Below are 21,169 nucleotides of genomic sequence, written 5' to 3'. Positions count from 1 at the left end.
AAAAGATTGTGGGTTCACCTGCAAGCTTAGGGAATGGTTATTAGTATCCCTGTTTAATTTTTTAATCCCTACTACTGGGAGCACTTTCATAATCTCTTTAGACACTTTAAATTTAAATAAATTAGAAAAGCAAAATGAAAATTATCCTGACTTGTAAATCTTACTTCAAAACAGATATAGTATAATCCAGTTCGACAATTACACAGTTCCAATGAAAATACTGAGTAAAAACAGAGTAAAAACACAGAGAAGTGTAACAAAAGATTGTGGGTTCACCTGCAAGCTTAGGGAATGGTTATTAGTATCCCTGTTTAATTTTTTAATCCCTACTACTGGGAGCACTTTCATAATCTCTTTAGACACTTTAAATTTAAATAAATTAGAAAAGCAAAATGAAAATTATCCTGACTTGTAAATCTTACTTCAAAACAGATATAGTATAATCCAGTTCGACAATTACACAGTTCCACTGAAAATACTGAGTAAAAACAGAGTAAAAACACAGAGAAGTGTAACAAAAGATTGTGGGTTCACCTGCAAGCTTAGGGAATGGTTATTTTAATTCACTGCATCCATGTGTTATTTCAGCATGTATAAAATTCCTCTCTTGGATCTTTACTAGGTTAATCACTGCTTACATTGCTGACCTATAGGCTTCACTTACTCCTCTGGTTTGATCATTTTTAGAGACCAGGCAGCGCTGTTGAAAATCACTGCCATGTTTCTAGATAACTTATTGCTTTTACTGTTATGGAACAAAAATTGATATTATGGGAAGTCTTACTATTAGGAAAAAATAAATCCAGCATTGTTTATCCTAATATTTACATTATTACCGTACGAAATGAATGGGAATACTTAATATGGCACTGCCAGGCTCCACTTATGCCACACCTAAACTGCCAATGACTGGATAGGCTATAGTAAGGCATAAACTATAGTCAATCAAAATGACTACAAACATGTAGTACATTTTAGACGTTGTCACTTTTCCCAGATTTGATTCATAAAACCTTGACATAAGTTGGGATATGGTGCAGATGTGGCAAAAACGATGCCACCTCTTCCTCATATCAGGTCAAAATGTAAAATAATCGAAAGAACTGAAATTTTATGACGGGTAAAGGATGAGTTATTGAAAAAAATTACCGTAAATGAAGAATTGAAATCATACATTAAACTGTTTGGATAACAGGTTAGGACAAGTATGATTTAATTTTTAATCATCTACATGAATTATAAAAATGCCCAATTAATCTAAAGAAGAAGAAGAAGAAGAAGAAGAAGAAGAAGAAGAAGAAGAAGAAGAAGAAGAAGAAGAAGAAGAAGAAGAAGAAGAAGAAGAAGAAGAAGAAGAAGAAGAAGAAGAAGAAGAAGAAGAAGAAGAAGAAGAAGAAGAAGAAGAAGAAGAAGAAGAAGAAGAAGAAGAAGAAGAAGAAGAAGAAGAAGAAGAAGAAGAAGAAGAAGAAGAAGAAGAAGAAGAAGAAGAAGAAGAAGAAGAAGAAGAAGAAGAAGAAGAAGAAGAAGAAGAAGAAGAAGAAGAAGAAGAAGAAGAAGAAGAAGAAGAAGAAGAAGAAGAAGAAGAAGAAGAAGAAGAAGAAGAAGAAGAAGAAGAAGAAGATCATTGGCTCCTCAGGTGATGGTAGATAGTAAATTAAGTCTGTCTTGTCCTGAAATGGTCTGTTTCTTCTGGACAGCCCTTGGGAGGGATAATCAGAATTTTATGACTGGATTAAAGAATCCCAAATTGAGGGATATAGATTAACTGTAGTCTGTTATAAGTCAGGAAGAAGTTTGGCGACGTAGCTAATGACAGCCATGTTCGTAGTCCTTTTGGTTTGACTGTAGCTAAAAATAAAGCTTTGCAAAGATCACAATTTTTCAAATATATCAAGCTGGCAACTCCCCTAGTTCACTGTACCTACGGTAATGCAACCTTGTAATTTACCTTTTTCTCTGCAACTACCATAGGCATTCTCCCACGCGTCCAGTAACCTATTATAATAACGAGGTTTATCGATGAAGCCCATGTATGGAAAGGTTTCTGCTGTTGGGAAAATGCGAGAGAACCTGGAAAGAAAATTTCAATTCTGCAATACACACATTTATGTAGTTAAACTTGAATCTACATAGTATAAACATTATAAACAAAATATCTGCACACTTTATTCACATGAAAAGATTTAGTCAAAGAGCTTATGTATATCTATACAAAATTCAAATAAATAATATGCATACTTTCCAGCTCTGTGAAGTTCATCTTCTGACACCAATAGATGACGAACATCATCTGAAGTAAGGTTCTCTATGGCTGTTGACAGGTACTGACTTCGGGGAGCAGCATTGATTTTTATGTGCTTTTGCTGATAAAAAAGAAAATACATTTGTTGACAAATATACAAGTAATATCAAAGCACATTAGAAGTAACAATTACTAATTATATGCATGAGAATACAAATGTTGCTTGTTATTTACACCTTTATTGACAATTCTAAATTATACACATTCAATTTCTGAGCAGCATCCTGTGACTAACCTGTTCTTCTAGAGTTAAAAGTCTTGTGTAAAGACGTCGATCCAGGCAAAGTCCTGACACTTTTTTCCCAAGATTCAACTCTGTAAGCAAACTAGTCTGCAAACAAAAAATAAAGTAATTTAACCTGGTATTCCCTGTATGTTGAACCTTTGGGATAAAAGCAGGAACAATAATGAAAGGGAAATCTTTATTCTCACTTATGTCAACCATTTAAGCTCAAGATAACACCAGTTTGTGATCCAATGTGGTGGTGAAGGTGGGTTCAGTGAAGGCCTAAATACTATTGAGTTTTATATACTGGTCCTTATATCTTCATAATATTTTTGTGAACTTTACCCCTGTCTACTTCCTTTTTGCTTTAATGTACAATTTGCTAATCATACTAATATATCACCATACTATTTTATTCATTTCCTACTTATCTAGTTTTCTTGTGTCTTATCTTCTAGTTTTGATTCTTAATGGTATCTTTATAATTATCTATTAAGATGCATAAAGAATACTATTTGGCTAGCCAAATATGGACAGTCACATACCTGCTGTTGCTGGCTTAATTTATCTGGAATGTGGAAGGAAACCATATTCAAAACATCCACAATAAGTGGGCCTTTGACAGAATGGTCTAATGGGGAGGCGGAATGAAGTGATGGGGAAATGTTCACCTCCAACAGCCAAGGCCTTAAGCGTTCATCAATAATAACATCAAAGCCAAAGAGTTCATGGCATGAATACCTGTGAAAGAAACAACTTCTCTTGTTAGAGATATCACTAACTGAACAGGTCTACATCAAATCCTCTGTTGGTAAACTACTATGACCACAGTTACAAAAACCCAAGTTTCATTTTATAGGTCATAAGAAATTATAACCTATACTATAACTATACAACACTATGCAATATTTCATCCTCTTCTAATCACCACGCACAAATCATAACAATGCCTAATACTAGCCTTACTACTAGTTTCCCATAAATTTTACTAACATTACAGTAACATTTTCTTTCCAACCAAATTGAGGACACCATAAAGCCAAAGTAATTTTTAACTCTTCATCAATTACAAATGAAAGTTTACCTGGAGCGGACATTTTTCCTTGTCCTTATGATGATGTCATGTTCTCCACTTATTATGGTCTTTATGGCTAAATCAGCAATGCGACTCCACAAGGCAGATGTATCTACACCTTTAGCCTGAAATATCAAAATGAAAAAATTAATTTCTTTACAATTATCCTTGGTGGAAAATGTTGTAACATAAGGATAAAAAGAGACTGTATATGGTCACATACACCTCTTTTTGCTCTAGATTTTGTCTATCACCATCCCTGTTTTATAATATATTAATGTATTAACTGACAACGTATGGGGAAGGTTCAGCGCCACACAAAATCCAGACCAGCATGCATTTGTTATTTCCTTGAACTGCTTTCCAATATTCAGTAGAAACCTTCCCGCCTCTTTTTCGGTATCTGTCCTATGAAGACTGCATCAACTGTACCTCTCCCTCTCACAACACCAAATACAAATGATGCTTCACAGTTTTTAAGAGTGGTTGTAGGAAACCCCTCGTTTTCATGAGACTACAATGAATTTTGATGCCTTTTATTTTCATGTTGCTGATTTTTATTTGAATAACATTCTACTCTTGTTTTTAATGATTTGTACTTTTATCTGGGATATTAAACTTTCAATCTACAGAATAATTTTATTTATATATTTTTTTATTTCCTTTGCTTACGTATCGGCTGGCCCCTTAATACCAGGTTCCAAATTTTGAGTAACTTTCTTCATATTATGAAAAACTTTAAGGATGATCCTTCACTAATTGCAAGACCTTTGAATAAAGTGGGAAATGCCAATCAAAAGAATTTGAATAAAAATGGGAAATGCCAGTCACAAGACCTTTGAATAAAATTAAGTTGGAACTTGTTTTACAACTGGTGTTATGATTTCTCTATTACCCGTGAAGCGTAGTAAATATAACATGCTTTATATTATTATAAAGAAATTTAATGAGACCAGTTCCACATTCTTAGATTCAAACTGGGCAAGGCTGAGTTAGAATAAAGTTGAACAAAAGTGTGGGAGGAAACCAAAAGAAACTGCTGTCAGTAAAAGATACTGAAAGTGACCCTTAGTAGTCTGCCATGTCCTGTGAAAGCCACAAGATAAACAATAAAAAAAACTGGCCCCCCTCCCCCGACCAACATGCGTATTTCATTCAATGAATGATGTCACCCACTCCAGTTATCTGACTAGTATTAATGCCCTTCAAAACAAATTAGTTTAAATTCTTCTAAAAAAGTACCTGCTAGCCATAAGACTTTTATAAGAAAACTAATACAGGCAGTCCCCAGTTATTGGCAAACCAGTTTTACAAGGCTTGTCTAGCGACAACAATAACTGGATTTTCGGCGCCGATATGCGCCAATCTCCAGTTATTGGTGCCGATCCCCAGTTATCAGTGCCAATAACCAGGGACTGTCTATATTGAAAACTGTCAAACACCATACATTGCATATATCTGGACTTTAAATGTAAAAAAAAAAAAAAAAAAAAAAAAAAAAAAAAAAAAAAAAAAAAGCATTTTCAGAATAAGAAATTGTAAAAATATAATCTCATAACAGATCCCAGTGCATAGGTACTTAATAACATTATTAATTATCTTGCCTTTAAATAACCCCACAGTGACTTGACAGTCCATTTATGTCCTTGGCACTGTCCAGCATCAACATTGTGGGTGTACGATGATGATGATTTATTGACGCTGTAATTTGTTAGGTGCATGTATCGATCACTCAAGCTTGTAGATGCATTGTTGTACTGAACTGTAATAAAATTATCTCTGTAAGAAAAACTTCAAATAAAGGCCAACATAAAATTCTGATAATTTACATACAGCATATTAATAAAAAAATTGCCACACTAGATTATTAAGGAACAAAGAATTTTGTTTAGCAGCACATTAGGGCTTTTCAAAACTCAGTACTGTGCAGTCACCAAATGTCTTACCATAACATTTTACCAACATGGAAAAAATCTGTTTAACTAATACTATTAATATCAAGAAGTCTTAACCAAATCTCAGTTAATATATTTATAAAATAACCAGATCTGAGTCAATACACTATCTTAATATTAAGGGGGTAAATTTCAACAAGACTTTCAAAATTGGCAGTTACATTAAACATATTTCAATGATAACACATTATATGTAATTTGACATATAACAATGAACTTCACAAAGCTGTACAGTACAGTACTGCATTACTAATTACTGTAAAAAAATCAAGCTTTTTTCTTAACCAAGCAAAACCTAGAGTAAGCTGCTGTTTTTGTAGTTTAGGTGATAAATATATTTCTAGTGTTACTCTACAATGATTCTGATAAACCCCAATCAGTAACCACTTCACACATCCTTGGCTGATATTTTATCATTTCGAATCTATTCATTCATTTCATTCAGAGCACAGAATTATGAAAGTATAATAGATTTGAAACGTCAATTTCAAATCTATTATACTTTGATAATTCTCTGTTCTGAGGTCTTTCCCCTAGAAGCTTATCTTTCCTTTAGCAATAGCCATTCTCATTCTTATTGTCATCTGTAGGTGATCTACAGATTCATCTCGAATTTCAAATTCTAGATTCCTAAAATTTTGGTATTTGACATTGGCAGTACAGTATGTATGAAGTCTGTAAATTTCTAGCCATGAAAATAAGTATCTTATATCACTAATTAAAATGCAAAATTACATTAACCACATACAGGTCAAATCTTCATAAAACTAGTAGCTTGATAAACAAAGTAAAAAAAAATCAAATAAAATTAGGATAAAGAACCAAGAGCAATTAAGTATATAAAAATAACCGTTACTCCACCAAACAGAGTTCATCTTACCTGATGCAAATCTAACAAGTCCATCTTGGTAAAGGTATATTCGTAATGGATGGAAAGAAGTGACGAGGACATATATACGCATGTCAAACTTGGTATCGTTGATGAGGTAAGGGCGGCTTATATATCTCTGAACCACTAATGATGATTCAGTAGGCACTTGTGACCATTTATGGACAACCTGCAAAAGAAAAAACAGGATTCAAACTCAAACTCAACCAACTTGTGTATGTCAAACTAAATTTTCACCATCAGTCTTCACATTTTCTTAGTATTTCCTTTACAGTAAAATCTGATTCTTTATGTTCGCTTCAATTTTTTACACTTTCATCATTAATTCCCACCTAGTTAGTCATTATCTATTTCCACCTCCCTGATTTTCTGAGTCTTTCTACTTGTAACCATCTAGCCACTTCTGTATCGAACATCTATCTAACTGCTATTCACCATTACTGCCTTGTACCAAACTATCTAATTCCCAACCTCTGAACTTTACATGTAAATGCTACATCCTCATTTGTGATATGGTCTTCTCAGCACATTTCTGTCATGAACTTCAACATTAATAATCATATTTTTCAGAATCACAGGTCTTAAATGTTAAATTTTTGCTGTTACCAATCACATGTTCTTATTCACCATCAATTCCTATTTCCTTATTAGAGAATGTAGTACATTATCCCATTGCCTCTTGATTCCAGTCACACACCCATTGTGTTATAAAGGTAACAAATTCTCTCCCTCTTGCAGTGAGTGCTACTTTACTATAACAATCCTTCTTCACCTCTTCAACAATTATTCTTATATATAAGTTGTCATCATCACTGCTTCCAACACCATGGCACATGGGGCCTCAGAAATTCCGCCACTCATGTCTTTCCAGAGTTTTATCTTCCACATCCACCTTCCTTTCCTGTATTTATCATCCAAGTAAGTTTGGGTTTTCAGTCATTCTGGTGCTCACAGGAGCCCAGTTGACACTATGGCATACTGTTCTTCAAAGGGGTGTGTGAAGAGCATGTCAAGGTCATACCTATCTCAATAAAATGATCTTGTTTGCTTAATATCCTTAAGAATTTTTTATTGCCTAACACATGCATAATATGTCCTAAACAAATATCTGATCTATGCACCTGAAGATCCACTCTGGAACTTGAAGAATCCTTGTTGCACGACAGACGAGAATCCTCCCTGGCCTAGTAGAGTCATGCCCACAGCCCATGGAAGACAAACGTCAGCCGTGGCATCTGCTCCTCAATCCCAGCTGTGAAAGACGTACATTCCTCACATCCGACTGTTCCGGAGACGAATTACGACCGAGCCTACCCACGCTCCTTTGGACGTGACTCACTGAAGAGGAACTACAAACACCTTTGGGCGAACGAGACCTTGATCGACAGCCTGACGGACAACTACCATCTCCATCCTCTACTGGCCTAGACACCGCAAGGCTGTTCACATCTGCCCGGATATCATCAGAAGAATCCGCAACCTGGGAGCTCTTGATCGAAGCACTGACATCCTTCCTCCAAACATTAATAGGCCGAACAGGAGAGACAGGCACAACACCACATCTCCTTTTAAAGAAAGGCCCTTGCATAGCCGAGTCTGCCAGACAAACGCTATCACCCACATATGTCCGTACAATTCCTGAAGATGTCCCAACACCATCCACGGCCGAAGAGTCACAACCCTAGGCCAAAGTGGAGGAGGTTCGAGCATCCCCTACGTCCATAGCCTTCTGAGGACGAACAAACATGGGAGAACCATGGTCATGCAAAGTTGACGACTTGGGAGCCACTACTGATTCTGGAACAAGCCTGACTGTGATGTGACTATCCCTGCTTGAAGAAGTAGAAATGACCCTTCTTTTCTTGGCATTAGGATCAGACACAAAGTCCCTCATTCTCCAACGCTTGACTGGAGCATGTACAGGGGACACAGGTGACCGCGACATTGGCAACAACAGAGAAGAAGAAGAAGAAGAAGATGCAGAAGATTCATGTCTCCTCTTCTTACAAGCACAAATACATTTCTCCTCAATCGCCGAATCCAGTCTCTCCAACACTGCTTTGACCACGAAATCCGCAAACGCCACAGCAGACAACGTCACAGTAGTAGCAGGCTGTGACGTCACAAAGGTTGACGATGCTGAAGGTGATGTCACTTGAGGGAAGGCTGTGACGTCACAAGATCAGACAAATCACGTGAGGAGGCTGTTGGTACCACTGACAGCAGAACAAGGGGTGGCCCATAATGATGAGCAGTTGGTAGCATACGCGTCCTGCTAGATGTCACAGCACTAGACCCCATATAGTGGAGACCCGGGGGAGCAGGAACAGCCACAGAAGATGGCACTGGGTATCGGGAAGTCAAGCAGTGAGACAACAGGCCATCCAAGGTTGGTACTCCTGATAGGCCTAATGACGCCCAAACACTCGCCATCAGCTGTGCATCAGAGGCTGGAAAGAGGGACAAAGATAGCGATGCCTGCCTCCCCAAAGGGAAAGAGGTAAAATTAGACAAAAATTCTCCCGAAACCCCTCCCCATACTTTCCTCAATGAATTGTTGGAAGAACAGAAAGGGATATGGGAAAAATCTAATACAGAAGGTGAAGCAACTGGAACTGGCCTCTCAAAAGAAGGGGAAGCCTCAAGAGGAGGCTGAAAACATGAAGAAGGAGATGCAGAATCAACCAACAAGGCTGGTGTCTTCGTCTTCCTCTTGTGCTGACCCTTCTCGGAGAACCTCTTCCACTGATCCACCAACCAAGAACAACATTCTGAACAAGGATTAGTGACACTGCATACACTTGCTCTGCAACTACTGCACGTTGAATGTGGAACTGTATCCATGGAGACTAGGAAGCGAGAAGAAGGGAATCCTCCAGCACCAGGGCACAACCTCTGAAGTGCACGAGAACCAAAGATGGAGCTAGCAGGGTTTTGGGTATCTATGATGAATACAACTCTTCCCCACAAGCACACAACTCCTTAACACTGAAACACACAAAGAAAACACAGGCAAACAAAGAACCGGCTTTAGGGAAGAGAGAAAGAGCAAGATGTCCTCACTCAAAGGAAGTTAATAGAATACTGATACATCACGAGTTCCAGCTTGGGTCAGTGGTTGTTCCACCTAACTCATGACAGAGGACAGATGCCACCAGTTCCTTGCATATACAGTTCTATTAAATTTTTTACCAGTTCCAGCTGGCACTAGATTTATCCTGATGTTAAGACCCCAGGTTTGTTCCCTGTAAGAACAAACTATGTTTATAAGACAACTGCTAACTTTCATTAGATGTGGCTTAAAAAGACTAGCTTCCACATTATAGCCCTATCCTACTCTAAAACCCCAAGCTATTCCTATGCACCAATAATTAAAAGATTAAATTGTTTCAAGGAGGTTATAAAATACAATACTAACAGCACCAGTTACTCTTTTTTTGTTTTACTGCAATATGGTGAGGGGTACCTTCACTTTAGCTGCCACTACTCGCTGTTTTGGGTGAACTCTGACATCAAGATGCAAACAAATGCCATAACATGTACTGTGTGACAGCACTTTCATGATACAGTATATCACAGAAAACTGCTCAATGTGTCCTGGTAGCCTCTTTGTTAATGTACAGTACATATAACTGCCTCTCTTCCTTCTCAAGATCTACATATCTACAGTGAAACTTCAGCATGGTATTTCTCTAGCAGCTGATTAAAGATTCCTTCTGCAGGAGGCCAAACTGACTTTACTTTTTAAATCTATCACATCTCAACCTCTTCAGCTGTGCAAATTTATTTTTGTCCCAAAAATCCTATGATCATCGGACTTTATCTACAGACAAGGAAATTTTCAACAGCACAAGCACAACTCTAGCCTGTGATATTTATATGCATCCAGCTGACTTTTAAGTATCCCTCTATATAGCTGACATCATCATTAGTAACACCTTCCAGTACTGTTCTGAAGTATTCTTAGGCTCTTCAACACTTTATTACTTCATCTCATTTTAATCAATCTTAGCCAATCCACTTTTACTCCATTATGTTTCAAATTTCACATGCTTAATTTTGGATAATTTCCATTGGAGGAGGGTTTCTGTAACTCATTCCTTGTTTTTTATTATCTGAACACTGTTTACTAAGTTTTTGTTCTTAAAATACCAAATTCTAAAGTAATTTGTATTTTTCCTAACAAACCTAACATATGAAATATCTGTAATCCTAATATTCTTCTTTTGAGCTTTATTCTTAGACAAAATCTTTTATATATAGTTTTCAGTGTCAAACCATGATTCATGTGCTTCTAGCAATACAGAGAGTTGTGTATAATCTTACTTTTAAATGCAAATACTTGTTGAATCACAGGTCACCTGAACCCAGTCTTGCATTACTCGCTGCTAGCATACTGATCCTGCTCATGACTACAAATGGAGAATTTTTCCCAAAACTGTCTTCAAGATGGTCTTCCTCCTGGCACTGGCTTCAAATTGGGGAGCTTCATACCACTCTGGGAAGGTCATGCATACAAATGAAAGTGTGGCTGTCTGTGGGGCTTCTTACTACGCTCATCTTTTTTCTTTTTCGCAGAGACAGACATACCTGGTCACCAGAACTTCAATACTATGCCCTTCTCCTTACTGGCTTTGTCTTTTGTTACTGATAAAGGGGACCTGTGACTTGCAAAGGACTAGGCCCATCAAGACATATTTTTATTCCCCCGCTACTGGCTAACAGAAAAAAACGAGTAAAATGGCCTTCTGTGTTTCACAATGAACAAGTAGTACTTTTAAGGCTATAAATAAAAAAAATGTTCACCATACACTCCAAGCTTAAAAACATTCAGTAAATGTTTTCGTTTCCCCACAAAAGCTAGCAAACCGCAACACAAACAAAAGAGTGGGACCATAAAGTCAAAAACTGAAAATTGCCATTAGTTTCAATAGTTGAAATATATACGGTCTGCACCGAAAGTCTTTTCACCCCTAGGGGTTGTGAAAAAACTTTCAGCATTTTAAGGAATCCTCCATATCAGTCACGGAAAATTCCTGAGACAAAAAATGACTAATTGCCTCCTTTCATCGTTTCCACTGTATCCTTGACTGAGGAAATAAATTCAAATAATAACGGATTAGTAGCTCATTAGCAGTGGTGTTTTGCTGCTTGAGCTCCTGTCAGGACTTGTTTTTTTCCCGGTGTTGCCATCCCCTGTGCCTTTATGTGTAATGGTGGGTAGTTATACTGCTAGGGATGATCGTGTAAGGGTCATTCAATGCTTTGAATTAGGTTTAAATACCGCTGAAATTGTTCGGCAGACGGATGTGAAGTGTAGAACAGTCAAGAACATTGTCGCGAGGCAAAAGTAGTCAGGGGGGGAAAGAGGTACCCCTCCCTGCCAAGAAGTCTGGGAGGCCCCCATTGTTATCTGAACAATCTATTTCAAATCTGAAAAGGGAAGCAGAGCTTCATCCCACACACAGTGCTCGTCAATTCAGGGAAGAAAATCCTGAAATTTTAGGAAAGTGTAAAGTACGTACTTTACAGACGTACTTATCAGACAAGTTGGGATTCAAAAGTGTTGTGGCTCCTAAGAAGAGCAAGCTAACTGACGCCCATATTAAGAAACAAAAGTTGTTTTTTAATAAGGTTGGTAAATGGGATGTGAATGACCGGAAATGAGAGTTGTTCACTGACGAATCCACATTTCATTGTTCGGGAAGCTTCTTCTTTATCTTGATGAAAGTTTGGCGAAGTCCCCGCCTCAACAAGTACAATGACAAACTTATTCGTCCTTGCGAAAAGTTCCCCAAACGTTTGATGGTATGGGGTTCTATGGGTTATGAGGGAGTTGGGGAATTGTGTATTTTTAAAATAATGTAACGACTGAACCAGCACATTTATTATGTTGTGTTTAATGAGTATTTAGAGGGGAGTTTTGAGAAGACAGGTGCTTCGATCCTTCAGCAAGACAGTGCACACTGCCAAACGACGCTACTGATTAAGAACTGGTTGCAGGATTGTGGTGTGGCGCTTTTAAGTGACGGGCCCCCTAATTCCCCTGATTTTAGTCCCACTGACATTCTGTGGTCGCTCATTAAACAACATTTGCAGAAAGTTGACTGCAAACTCAAGGCCACCATCGTCGCTACTTGGAACAGTCTCAAACCCATGATTTGTCAGCACCTCGTTGAAAGTGTTCCCTGATATATATATATATCGTCCCCAGTTATCGGCGGGGTTCCGCTTCTGAGGGTGTGATGATGACCGTAAATCGCCGCAAACCAAAAATCAGCGATTTTTGGGGCCTTTTCTGCGATTTTCGGGGGTTATGGGTGCCGAAAAGTGCTGATTTTTGGTTATCGGCACCTCTGTTAGGTATATATCAGTGCCAATAGGCAGAAATCGTGATTTTCGGCACAGAAAATTGCTGATTTACTCTCAGAATACTATTTCCTCACTCATTAAGTCTTAAATACTTTTTGAAGATTCCAAATACTACTAGCCAACACTTGAATGACAAATTCCTAACTGCCTTTGACAAATTGTATGTTGTCTTATTTTTAACTTTTTCATTTACCTCTAAATTCCAATCTTTTTATTACCTGCAATTCAATACCTCTTAACGACCTTTGCCCTTGCTCCTTCCTCTTCTTCCATTTCCACACAAACCTCTTTTCTTCCATCCTCTGCATGAGCTTGAAGGATTGAACTTTTAAGTTTCTCATTTGAACACCATATCTCTCTCTCTCTCTCCTTTATCCAATACCACAACAAAGTTCTTAAGTATTCTGCTTTTGCTTCCAACAATTTGCAGAAAATTTTCTCTACATTCCTTCCTTACCTATTCATTTCAGTTTTTTCTCCAAGTTTCAGCTGGCTTTTTTCACTCGCTATCAGCTCGAAACAAAGTAAATCTACATTATTAAGCAAGACTTGCTTGGTGTAATCGTACAACTCATTCTTTTGTGTTGGCCACTCTTCTTTGACTTTTCTCCTCTTAAACCTTTTGTATGTATTACTGTAATCATCTTCAGTCCATTGCTGTAGCAGAATTTCAATGCTAACTCTCACTCAAGGTTTCTCTCTCCATTACTATTTCCTCCAAATTTCATCTTAAAACATACTGTCTGTTCCAACTAGTCTATGAAATGGAAGATTTACAAACCTGAATTCCTGTTCCTCTTGCTGATGCTGGGGGTTTGACAATCCACTTCTTTTTCACTCCTTCTTTATCAAAAGCAGCTTTCAGAGCTTTGACATCACCTGGCAAAACGAAAGTCTTTGGAATGAAGCCAAACCTGAAAAGAAAAATTCAAAGAAATCAAACTATTAAATCTCCAATTCAAAACTGCAATACTAAAAAAATCAACAGACAACTGCTAATCCACTCTAAGCAACTCTAGCCTCTCTCTGTTATCAAATATTCCTTGTACAGTCTTATAATAGATTTACAACCAAACGGTAAACTTTTAAATGAATCACTGAAATCTTTCACGAAGTATGAGTAGCTTCTTTTCTTTTTCACAAAACATTTCCTTGAACAACAAAAACATGGAAGAACATACTGTATGTGCTTTACATATTAAAGGTCAAGGATGAAAGCAAAAAGGGATGGTAAAGTAATTCTGTTGTTAAGATATCCTACTCAATAAAGCTAAAGTACAATTCAGAGAAATTCAATTAACAAAAAAAGAATGCTTGATTCTCAGTACATAAGAAACAGTAACTTACTCTTCCTTCCCAAACTTAGTTTGTAACCTCAAAAAATTCTTCCACAGTTTGTCTTTGCGACCAATCTGGAAAGTTCCAGGAAAGTGATTCACTTTCTGAAATTCACGGACACCCTTAAAGCATGGACTCTTCATGTGCTTTCCCCATGTTCCACACCACTGCATCGTTTCTGTTAGAGGAGGATACTAATTAATGGGGGCGGAGGAAATAAGTAGACTAAAAACCATATGACATTACTTCACAAATAAGCTTAAAAAACTATAATAATTAATACTCACTTTTTGTAATTTTGAAACCAGAGTTTGATATAGTTTTTCGAACAATAAGAGGTGTAATATTGGTAAATCTCCACTTCAAAAGTCTTGCAATAGCCAAAGGAAGTTCAACTGTTTTCTCATTGTACTGACAGAAATTTATTGAGGGTGGAACATGAGAAAATAGACTAGGACTTAAGGACGGCAAAGGTGTAAGAGCAGGTGCTTCAGCATACAACAATGAACCTGGAAAAAAAAAATCAATTTGGTACATCATCACTTATAATTTCTACATCTCTCATGATTACTGACTTATGCATACAACTACAGAACAAATCTTTTAACCCTAATTTTCCTAGAAACACCTTGTAAGTTATCAATACCAAACTACATACCATCTTCATTTGCAGCTACTCCATGCTCATTAATACACACGGTGTTAAGGGCTTCGCTAGCCACAGAACGCAATGAGCACGTTGATCCAACAGTAACTGAGCTTATGACACTCTGATCATCTGAAAGAATAAAGATTTCAAAATGTGCACTGTAGTTATGTTTAATAAATCAGAACTATTCTAGATCTCTTGAGGCAAGAGAAGTCTGAAGAAAACCATTCACTTACTTAACAGAGAGAACTTTCTTTTACAAATATATTATATAGTGGTCTTAAAAATTACCATAAAAATTTTTTTCACTTCATTGCAAAGACATTTTTTCTGTTGTCTTTGCAGAAGTCTGAAAATTTCTAAACACAAACCAACAATTAATAGAATATATTTCTAATGGGCCAAGAATGCTTTTTATATATTACACAACTATTTAAAACTGTGTCACTATTCTCTCGCAGAATGAATTGGGTGGATGTGATAAAATGCTTATTGAATTCATCAAATATTGAAAAATCCTATTTACTCACAATATAAACAAATCTGATAAAACAGTTTTTTTAAAATTTTGCTTCTACAATATCACAAACTTACTTACGAACACATCAATCTTAAATAACCATTACTTGATGTGAACAAGTCCAGTCACACCAACTTGAAATATCTTGCAAGGAGAAAAGACCACATGCCTAAATTGTACCCCAAAAGAAAGGGAAGGGAAGGAAAGGCATCGAAGATCGATCGACTAGAGAGAGAGAGAGAGAGAGAGAGAGAGAGAGAGAGAGAGAGAGAGAGAGAGAGAGAGAGAGAGAGAGAGAGAGAGAGAGAGAGAGAGAGAGATTCTTTTTCTAAATATCTGTTTGAGAGAGAGAGAGAGAGAGAGAGAGAGAGAGAGAGAGAGAGAGAGAGAGAGAGAGAGAGAGAGAGAGAGAGAGAGAGTGAGTTTCAATTTCAATGTTAACTTTTTTTTATAGACCTTACATAGTTATAACTGCACAGCCTGGTTTTCAATTTGTGTTTAGTACTTTACAGTGTATTTTGTGTTATTTATAAGTATAATAAAGTGTTATTTGTTGTTTATAAGCATATTCAGTACATAGTTATGCAGTATTGATTAGGGAAGGGGAGTGAGGGTACAAGGTTGCTGTTTTACATCCATAGAGTGTTTTTCACCATATCAGAAATTTCCATTGTCTGGCAGGGCCTTGGATGTATTAATCCAGACAGATATAGGAGAGATTACTGTACACATGCCTCTGGGTACAGCAGAACCACTTATCCACAGTCAAGCCTACACACACATGTACACACTGGCCAGGTCTGCCAAGGGGAACACCATAGACCCCTACAGGAAAGGAGCTGCAACACTTATCCACTCTCACCCACACATGTAGGTTGGAGGTATGGCTAATGTCACATAAATCCCTAAATGCAACCACAATTAGGGAAATAATACAAAAAATATAAAATATTTCAAAACTAGGAAAGCAAAACATATTATGAAGCAATGAACAGCTGAGACAGACAGAGAATCAAAGGCAGGGGTTACACTGCATTGGCAAAAATTATAAAATGTTCTAAGTAAACAGACTAACTGATAAGGAATAAGTAAAGGACAGAACTTGCTTGACAAGAACCCCATGATAGCACAGAAGCAAAATTAAGGAAACCAAGGAGAAATTACATGATCTGAGGAAATACGTGAATAATAAATTTATATAAAAACTAAAAAAGGTGAGTGTTCAACTACACAAGGTAGCAATAAGCATGCTAATTTCTGAAAGGCAAATTGCTAATTCAGTGAAAAATGCACTCGACATTAAGCATAATACACCAAATTGAAGCAAATTAATGAAAAAATGCATAGATGCCAAGTCAGAAAGGGCCAAACAGGAATGCCTTCTTTCCCTTCTGGGCCAGTGGATCACCAGCAGAGCCATACCCCCAGTATGTAGATGATGTGGCATGGAAAACAAGATTGTTCAATATGCCAATGATGCAGCACTTGAGAAATGAAGCTACTATCAGCCCAAATCGGTACACGGACTGGATCAGTGAATGGTGTAGTTGGTGAGGTATGAGGCTGAACTCCAGTAAAACGGAAACACTTTTGATTAGTAATCTCATACAGATTTTCCACCCCATCCTCCTCTTCAGGTGGATGGGACTTTGCTGAATGAGTCTGAAGCTTTAACTATTCTAAAGTAACTTTTGACTCACATCTTACTTTTGAGAAACATCTAATGTAAGTTTCAGCAAATGCAGCACAAATGTTCAGTACTGTTCATAAGACCTCATATGTTTATAAGTGATAAAATCATTGCAACCCGTTTTAGGTCATTTTTCCTTCCTTTACTAGAATACCATTATCTGGTGTCGATATCTGCTTCCGCCAGAGATTTATCTCTTTTAGATAAGAATGGTTCATGGAGGTAGCTTTCTGTTTCTCAACATTGGCAGTTATGACTTGGACCATTCTTGTTTGTCAATTTTTCATAAGTTATATTTTAACACAGATCTTTCACATTCACAATTGATCCCTGATCCCCTTTTCCTGCTGAGAGCAACCAGATTCACTGAACTCCAGCACCAACATGCAATAAGTGTGCCTAGCTGTCGAACTTCTCAGTTCCAGAGGTCCTTCATTCCTCACACTGTTGGACTGTGGAACAGCCTCCCCGAGGATGCCGTGCAATTGGAACTTCACATGTTCAAGAGAAGATGCAATGCATTACCACCCTAATACTATTCTCCTTGCATTTTAATACATTTTTATCTATTCATTAATTTATTTTTTTCATTTTAGTAAGATCTCTTCTTTCTGTATTTCCCTTTCCCTCCTCTTACTTCTTCCTATGAACACCATATTCTTTGGAAGTTTGAATGCCCAGTCAATGGCCACTGTGGGCTTGTTCCATATGAACAGGTTTCATCTTCTGAATTATAAATAACAATAAGAGCATACACCAACACAGTTCTAGTTCCAAAAATGTGTTTGTAAGACTTGCAGCTGGCACAGTGCACCGAGTGGCTTTTGTAAATATACAGGATCTCTATAAGTGAAACACAGTGAGTGGCTTTTGTAAATATACAGGATCTCTAAAGTGAAACAACCTGACGCATCTATCAACAGATGCATTACTCATCTCTAAAATCGGATCTAGTGCATGTCAATAGGAGTTTCTAAAATCTATCAAGAGAGTTCCGAGATGCACTCTCTGTTTTACACTGTAGGTTTGGGGAAAACAACTACTAAATTCATTAAGAACATCTTCATAAATGTACAGTGCTAATTATAAAGGCTATATGTCCAATAAAAACATCTTCAGAAAGGTGCAGTACTAATTATTTAGGAAAATAACTGATTTCATGAAAAAATAGGTAGTCACATTGTTCAAGCAAAGTCTGAATAATTTTTGTGTATGCATGAAATCTTGGCCAATGGCCAACAATGGAGCTCTAATAACATTTCAATCCATAGCACATAGCACAAGAAACTAATCAATAATTATGAAAAATTAGATTAATAGCATACTGCATGTAACATTATGTGTATATTTATATGTATATATATACTGGCAGTCGCCAGTTATCGGCAATCCGGTTTTGTGGGGCTTGTCTAGCAATGACAATAACTGGATTTTCAGCACCGATATGAGCCGATCCCCACTTAACAGCAGCACCAATCCCCGGTTATCAGCGCTATTATCCAAGATTTCCGGTTATCATCACACCATCAGGAACGAAACCCCTGATGATAACTGGGGACTGCCTGTATATATACGGCAAAACCCCCGTATTCGCAGCCTCACGTTTCACGGACTCACCTATTCGCGGATTTCTCTATGGAACATATATACGCATTATTCACTGAAATTCGCCAATTCATGGTATTTTTCACTGAGAAATATTTATTAATAATTATGGTATTTTCATCTCTTTTCATGACTAAATGCACTTTTTGTGATAAAACTTAAAATACTCAGGTAGTGCTTGAGTTACAATAATTCGCTTTGCGATAATTCCATTTTGCAATGAGGTACGCAATTAATACTGATACGACAATGTTTATAAAATATTTTTAAATTTCGTGCGGGCGCAGGGCGTCTCTTTATCCCATCATCTAGTTAAAAAAGTAAAAGAGAATGATAAAAGTATTGCCAGTAACGTTATACTCTTGCATAAATGCGTACAGCCATAAACAACCGACCAAGAAACTGTTGTTTTGCTTATCACCGAATCAGATAACAACAGCCCTTTTGCTTGTATTTCAACCATTGTACAGTAATAAACAACTACCGTAGTTATAGTACAAATGACATTAAGTAGAATAGGACTGATATATTTTTACATTATACCCTTATTCGGTATGGATAAAAGATCGGCAAGGAAATATACTGCTAAATTTAAGCTGCAAGTTGTAGCTGAAGCTGAGAAAACAATGTTCAAGCTGCTAATGACTATAAATTATCGTGCATTGGCAACATGGATGAAACTTGACTGTAATTAAATTTAGAGAGAGAGTACTTTAATCAAAACTACTGGGCATGAAAGAACACATTACTGCTATTTTTATGCCGATAAACGATAAATATGTAAAGCTCGTATTATGATGAAGTCAAGTGAAAATTGCAAACAGAATCTTTATTTTTTTTACACAAAACAAACGCCCCCAAAACAGCCAATGTCATCTATTAAAGAAAAAAATAGCTAATTAATTTCACAACGAGATGTATGTAAGTTATATTTCAACTTAAAAACATTTCGTATAACAAAAAATAACCTTTACCCATATAAATAAAGTACCTAGAGATTCATTTATGCTAACTAGAAGCATGAAAAGCGCTCTGAACCGAGTTAAATAAGGCAAAATAAACTTCCCGCGTAATTGATTTCCAGAGCAAAACACTGATCGCAATTTATAATACATAAACAATATAAGACTATATATATATACAATATTATTGGATACAGTGAATTAAGGCATAGCATTTTAAGATACATGGAAGAGATGCATATTCATTATGTTGATGTTTGTATATGATATTATGTGAATATAGAGTACAGTATAATGTAGGTTAAGCTACCGTATATGTATACGATAATACCACAGTGTAGGCTAAGCTAATTCTTATTTGTTATTCAATTTCTCTTTGTATTGAATTATCATAAGTCACTCTGCATGAGCCTCCAAAATTAGCTGATATTAACACCTACTAAACTGTGCATGTACAGAGTATACTTAACCCTTAAACGCCTGTTGGACGTAGCAAACGTCGCCTAAAATTGTCTGTTGAATGCCGAGTGGACGTAGCAAACGTCGACTACAAAAAATTTCAACCTTCGGTCAACTTTGACTCGACCGAAATGGTCGAAAAACGCAATTGTAAGCTAAAACTCTTACATTCTAGTAATATTCAAACATGTACCTTCATTTTGCAAACAAATTGGAAGTCTCTAGCACAATATTTCGATTTATGGTGAATTTTTGAAAAAACTTTTTCTTACGCCACATGTAACTCGCCGAAAATTTCAGAAATTCTTTTCGTCATTTTGTCGTAATTTTTGCACTGTTCTATATTAGCCGTTACATAAAGTTTTATATATGAAAATGTGCGAAATTTCATGTACAATACAACAGAAAATAACTCATGGTTGTAGCTTTTATCAGTTTTGAAATATTTTCATATAAATCACGATAACTGCCAAAATTTCAACCTTCGGTCAAGTTTGACTCGACCGAAATGGTAAAAAAACGCAATTATAAGCTAAAACTCTTACATTCTAGTAATATTCAATCATGTACCTTCATTTTGCAACCAATTGGAAGTCTCTAGCACAATATTTTGATTTATGGTGAATTTTTGAAAAAACTTTTTCCTTACGTCCATTTAGAAATTCTTTTCGTCACGTTGTCGTAATGTTTGCACTGCTTTATATTAGTCGTTACATAAAGTTTTATATATGGAAATGTGCACAATTTCATGTAGAATACAACAGAAAATAACTCATGATTGTAGCTTTTATCAGTTTTGAAATATTTTCATATAAATCACGATAACTGCCAAAATTTCAACCTTCGGTCAACTTTAACTCGACCGAAATGATAAAAAAACGCAATTATAAGCTAAAACTCTTACATTCTAGTAATATTCAATCATGTACCTTCATTTTGCAACAAACTGGAAGTCTCTAGCACAATATTTCGATTTATGGTGAATTTCTGAAAAAAAATTTTTTCCTTACGCTCTGCGCCACGCTTAACTCGGCCAACATCTCAGAAATTCTTTCGTCATGTTGTCGTAATGTTTGCATCGTTTTACAATAGTCGTTACATAAACTATTATATATGAAAATGTGTGC

The 21,169-nt window shown here is 36.6% G+C and overlaps 1 protein-coding gene across 10 annotated transcripts in view; it reads right to left on the bottom strand.

Moving 5' to 3' along the window:
- Positions 1-21,169, bottom strand: part of LOC136834264 (tubulin polyglutamylase ttll-4-like) — a 96,148-nt gene that overhangs the window by 43,339 nt on the left and 31,640 nt on the right. For all 10 annotated transcript variants that reach the window (XM_067096624.1, XM_067096677.1, XM_067096652.1 and 7 more), the window contains 11 exons: positions 14,816-14,935; positions 14,445-14,666; positions 14,167-14,335; positions 13,601-13,733; positions 6,439-6,616; positions 5,208-5,365; positions 3,613-3,728; positions 3,074-3,269; positions 2,538-2,633; positions 2,239-2,363; positions 1,949-2,070 (listed from right to left, as the gene is read on the bottom strand). In XM_067096624.1, the coding sequence (XP_066952725.1) occupies positions 1,949-2,070; positions 2,239-2,363; positions 2,538-2,633; positions 3,074-3,269; positions 3,613-3,728; positions 5,208-5,365; positions 6,439-6,616; positions 13,601-13,733; positions 14,167-14,335; positions 14,445-14,666; positions 14,816-14,935 (1,635 nt within the window). The remainder of the gene's footprint in view (positions 1-1,948; positions 2,071-2,238; positions 2,364-2,537; positions 2,634-3,073; positions 3,270-3,612; positions 3,729-5,207; positions 5,366-6,438; positions 6,617-13,600; positions 13,734-14,166; positions 14,336-14,444; positions 14,667-14,815; positions 14,936-21,169) is intronic.

The sequence above is a fragment of the Macrobrachium rosenbergii genome, chromosome 4, assembly GCF_040412425.1.
Source record: "Macrobrachium rosenbergii isolate ZJJX-2024 chromosome 4, ASM4041242v1, whole genome shotgun sequence".
In the NCBI taxonomy this organism is placed as follows: domain Eukaryota; kingdom Metazoa; phylum Arthropoda; class Malacostraca; order Decapoda; family Palaemonidae; genus Macrobrachium; species Macrobrachium rosenbergii.
The sequence above is the reverse complement of the archived record's forward strand: the minus strand, read 5'-3'. Positions and strand labels throughout refer to the sequence as shown.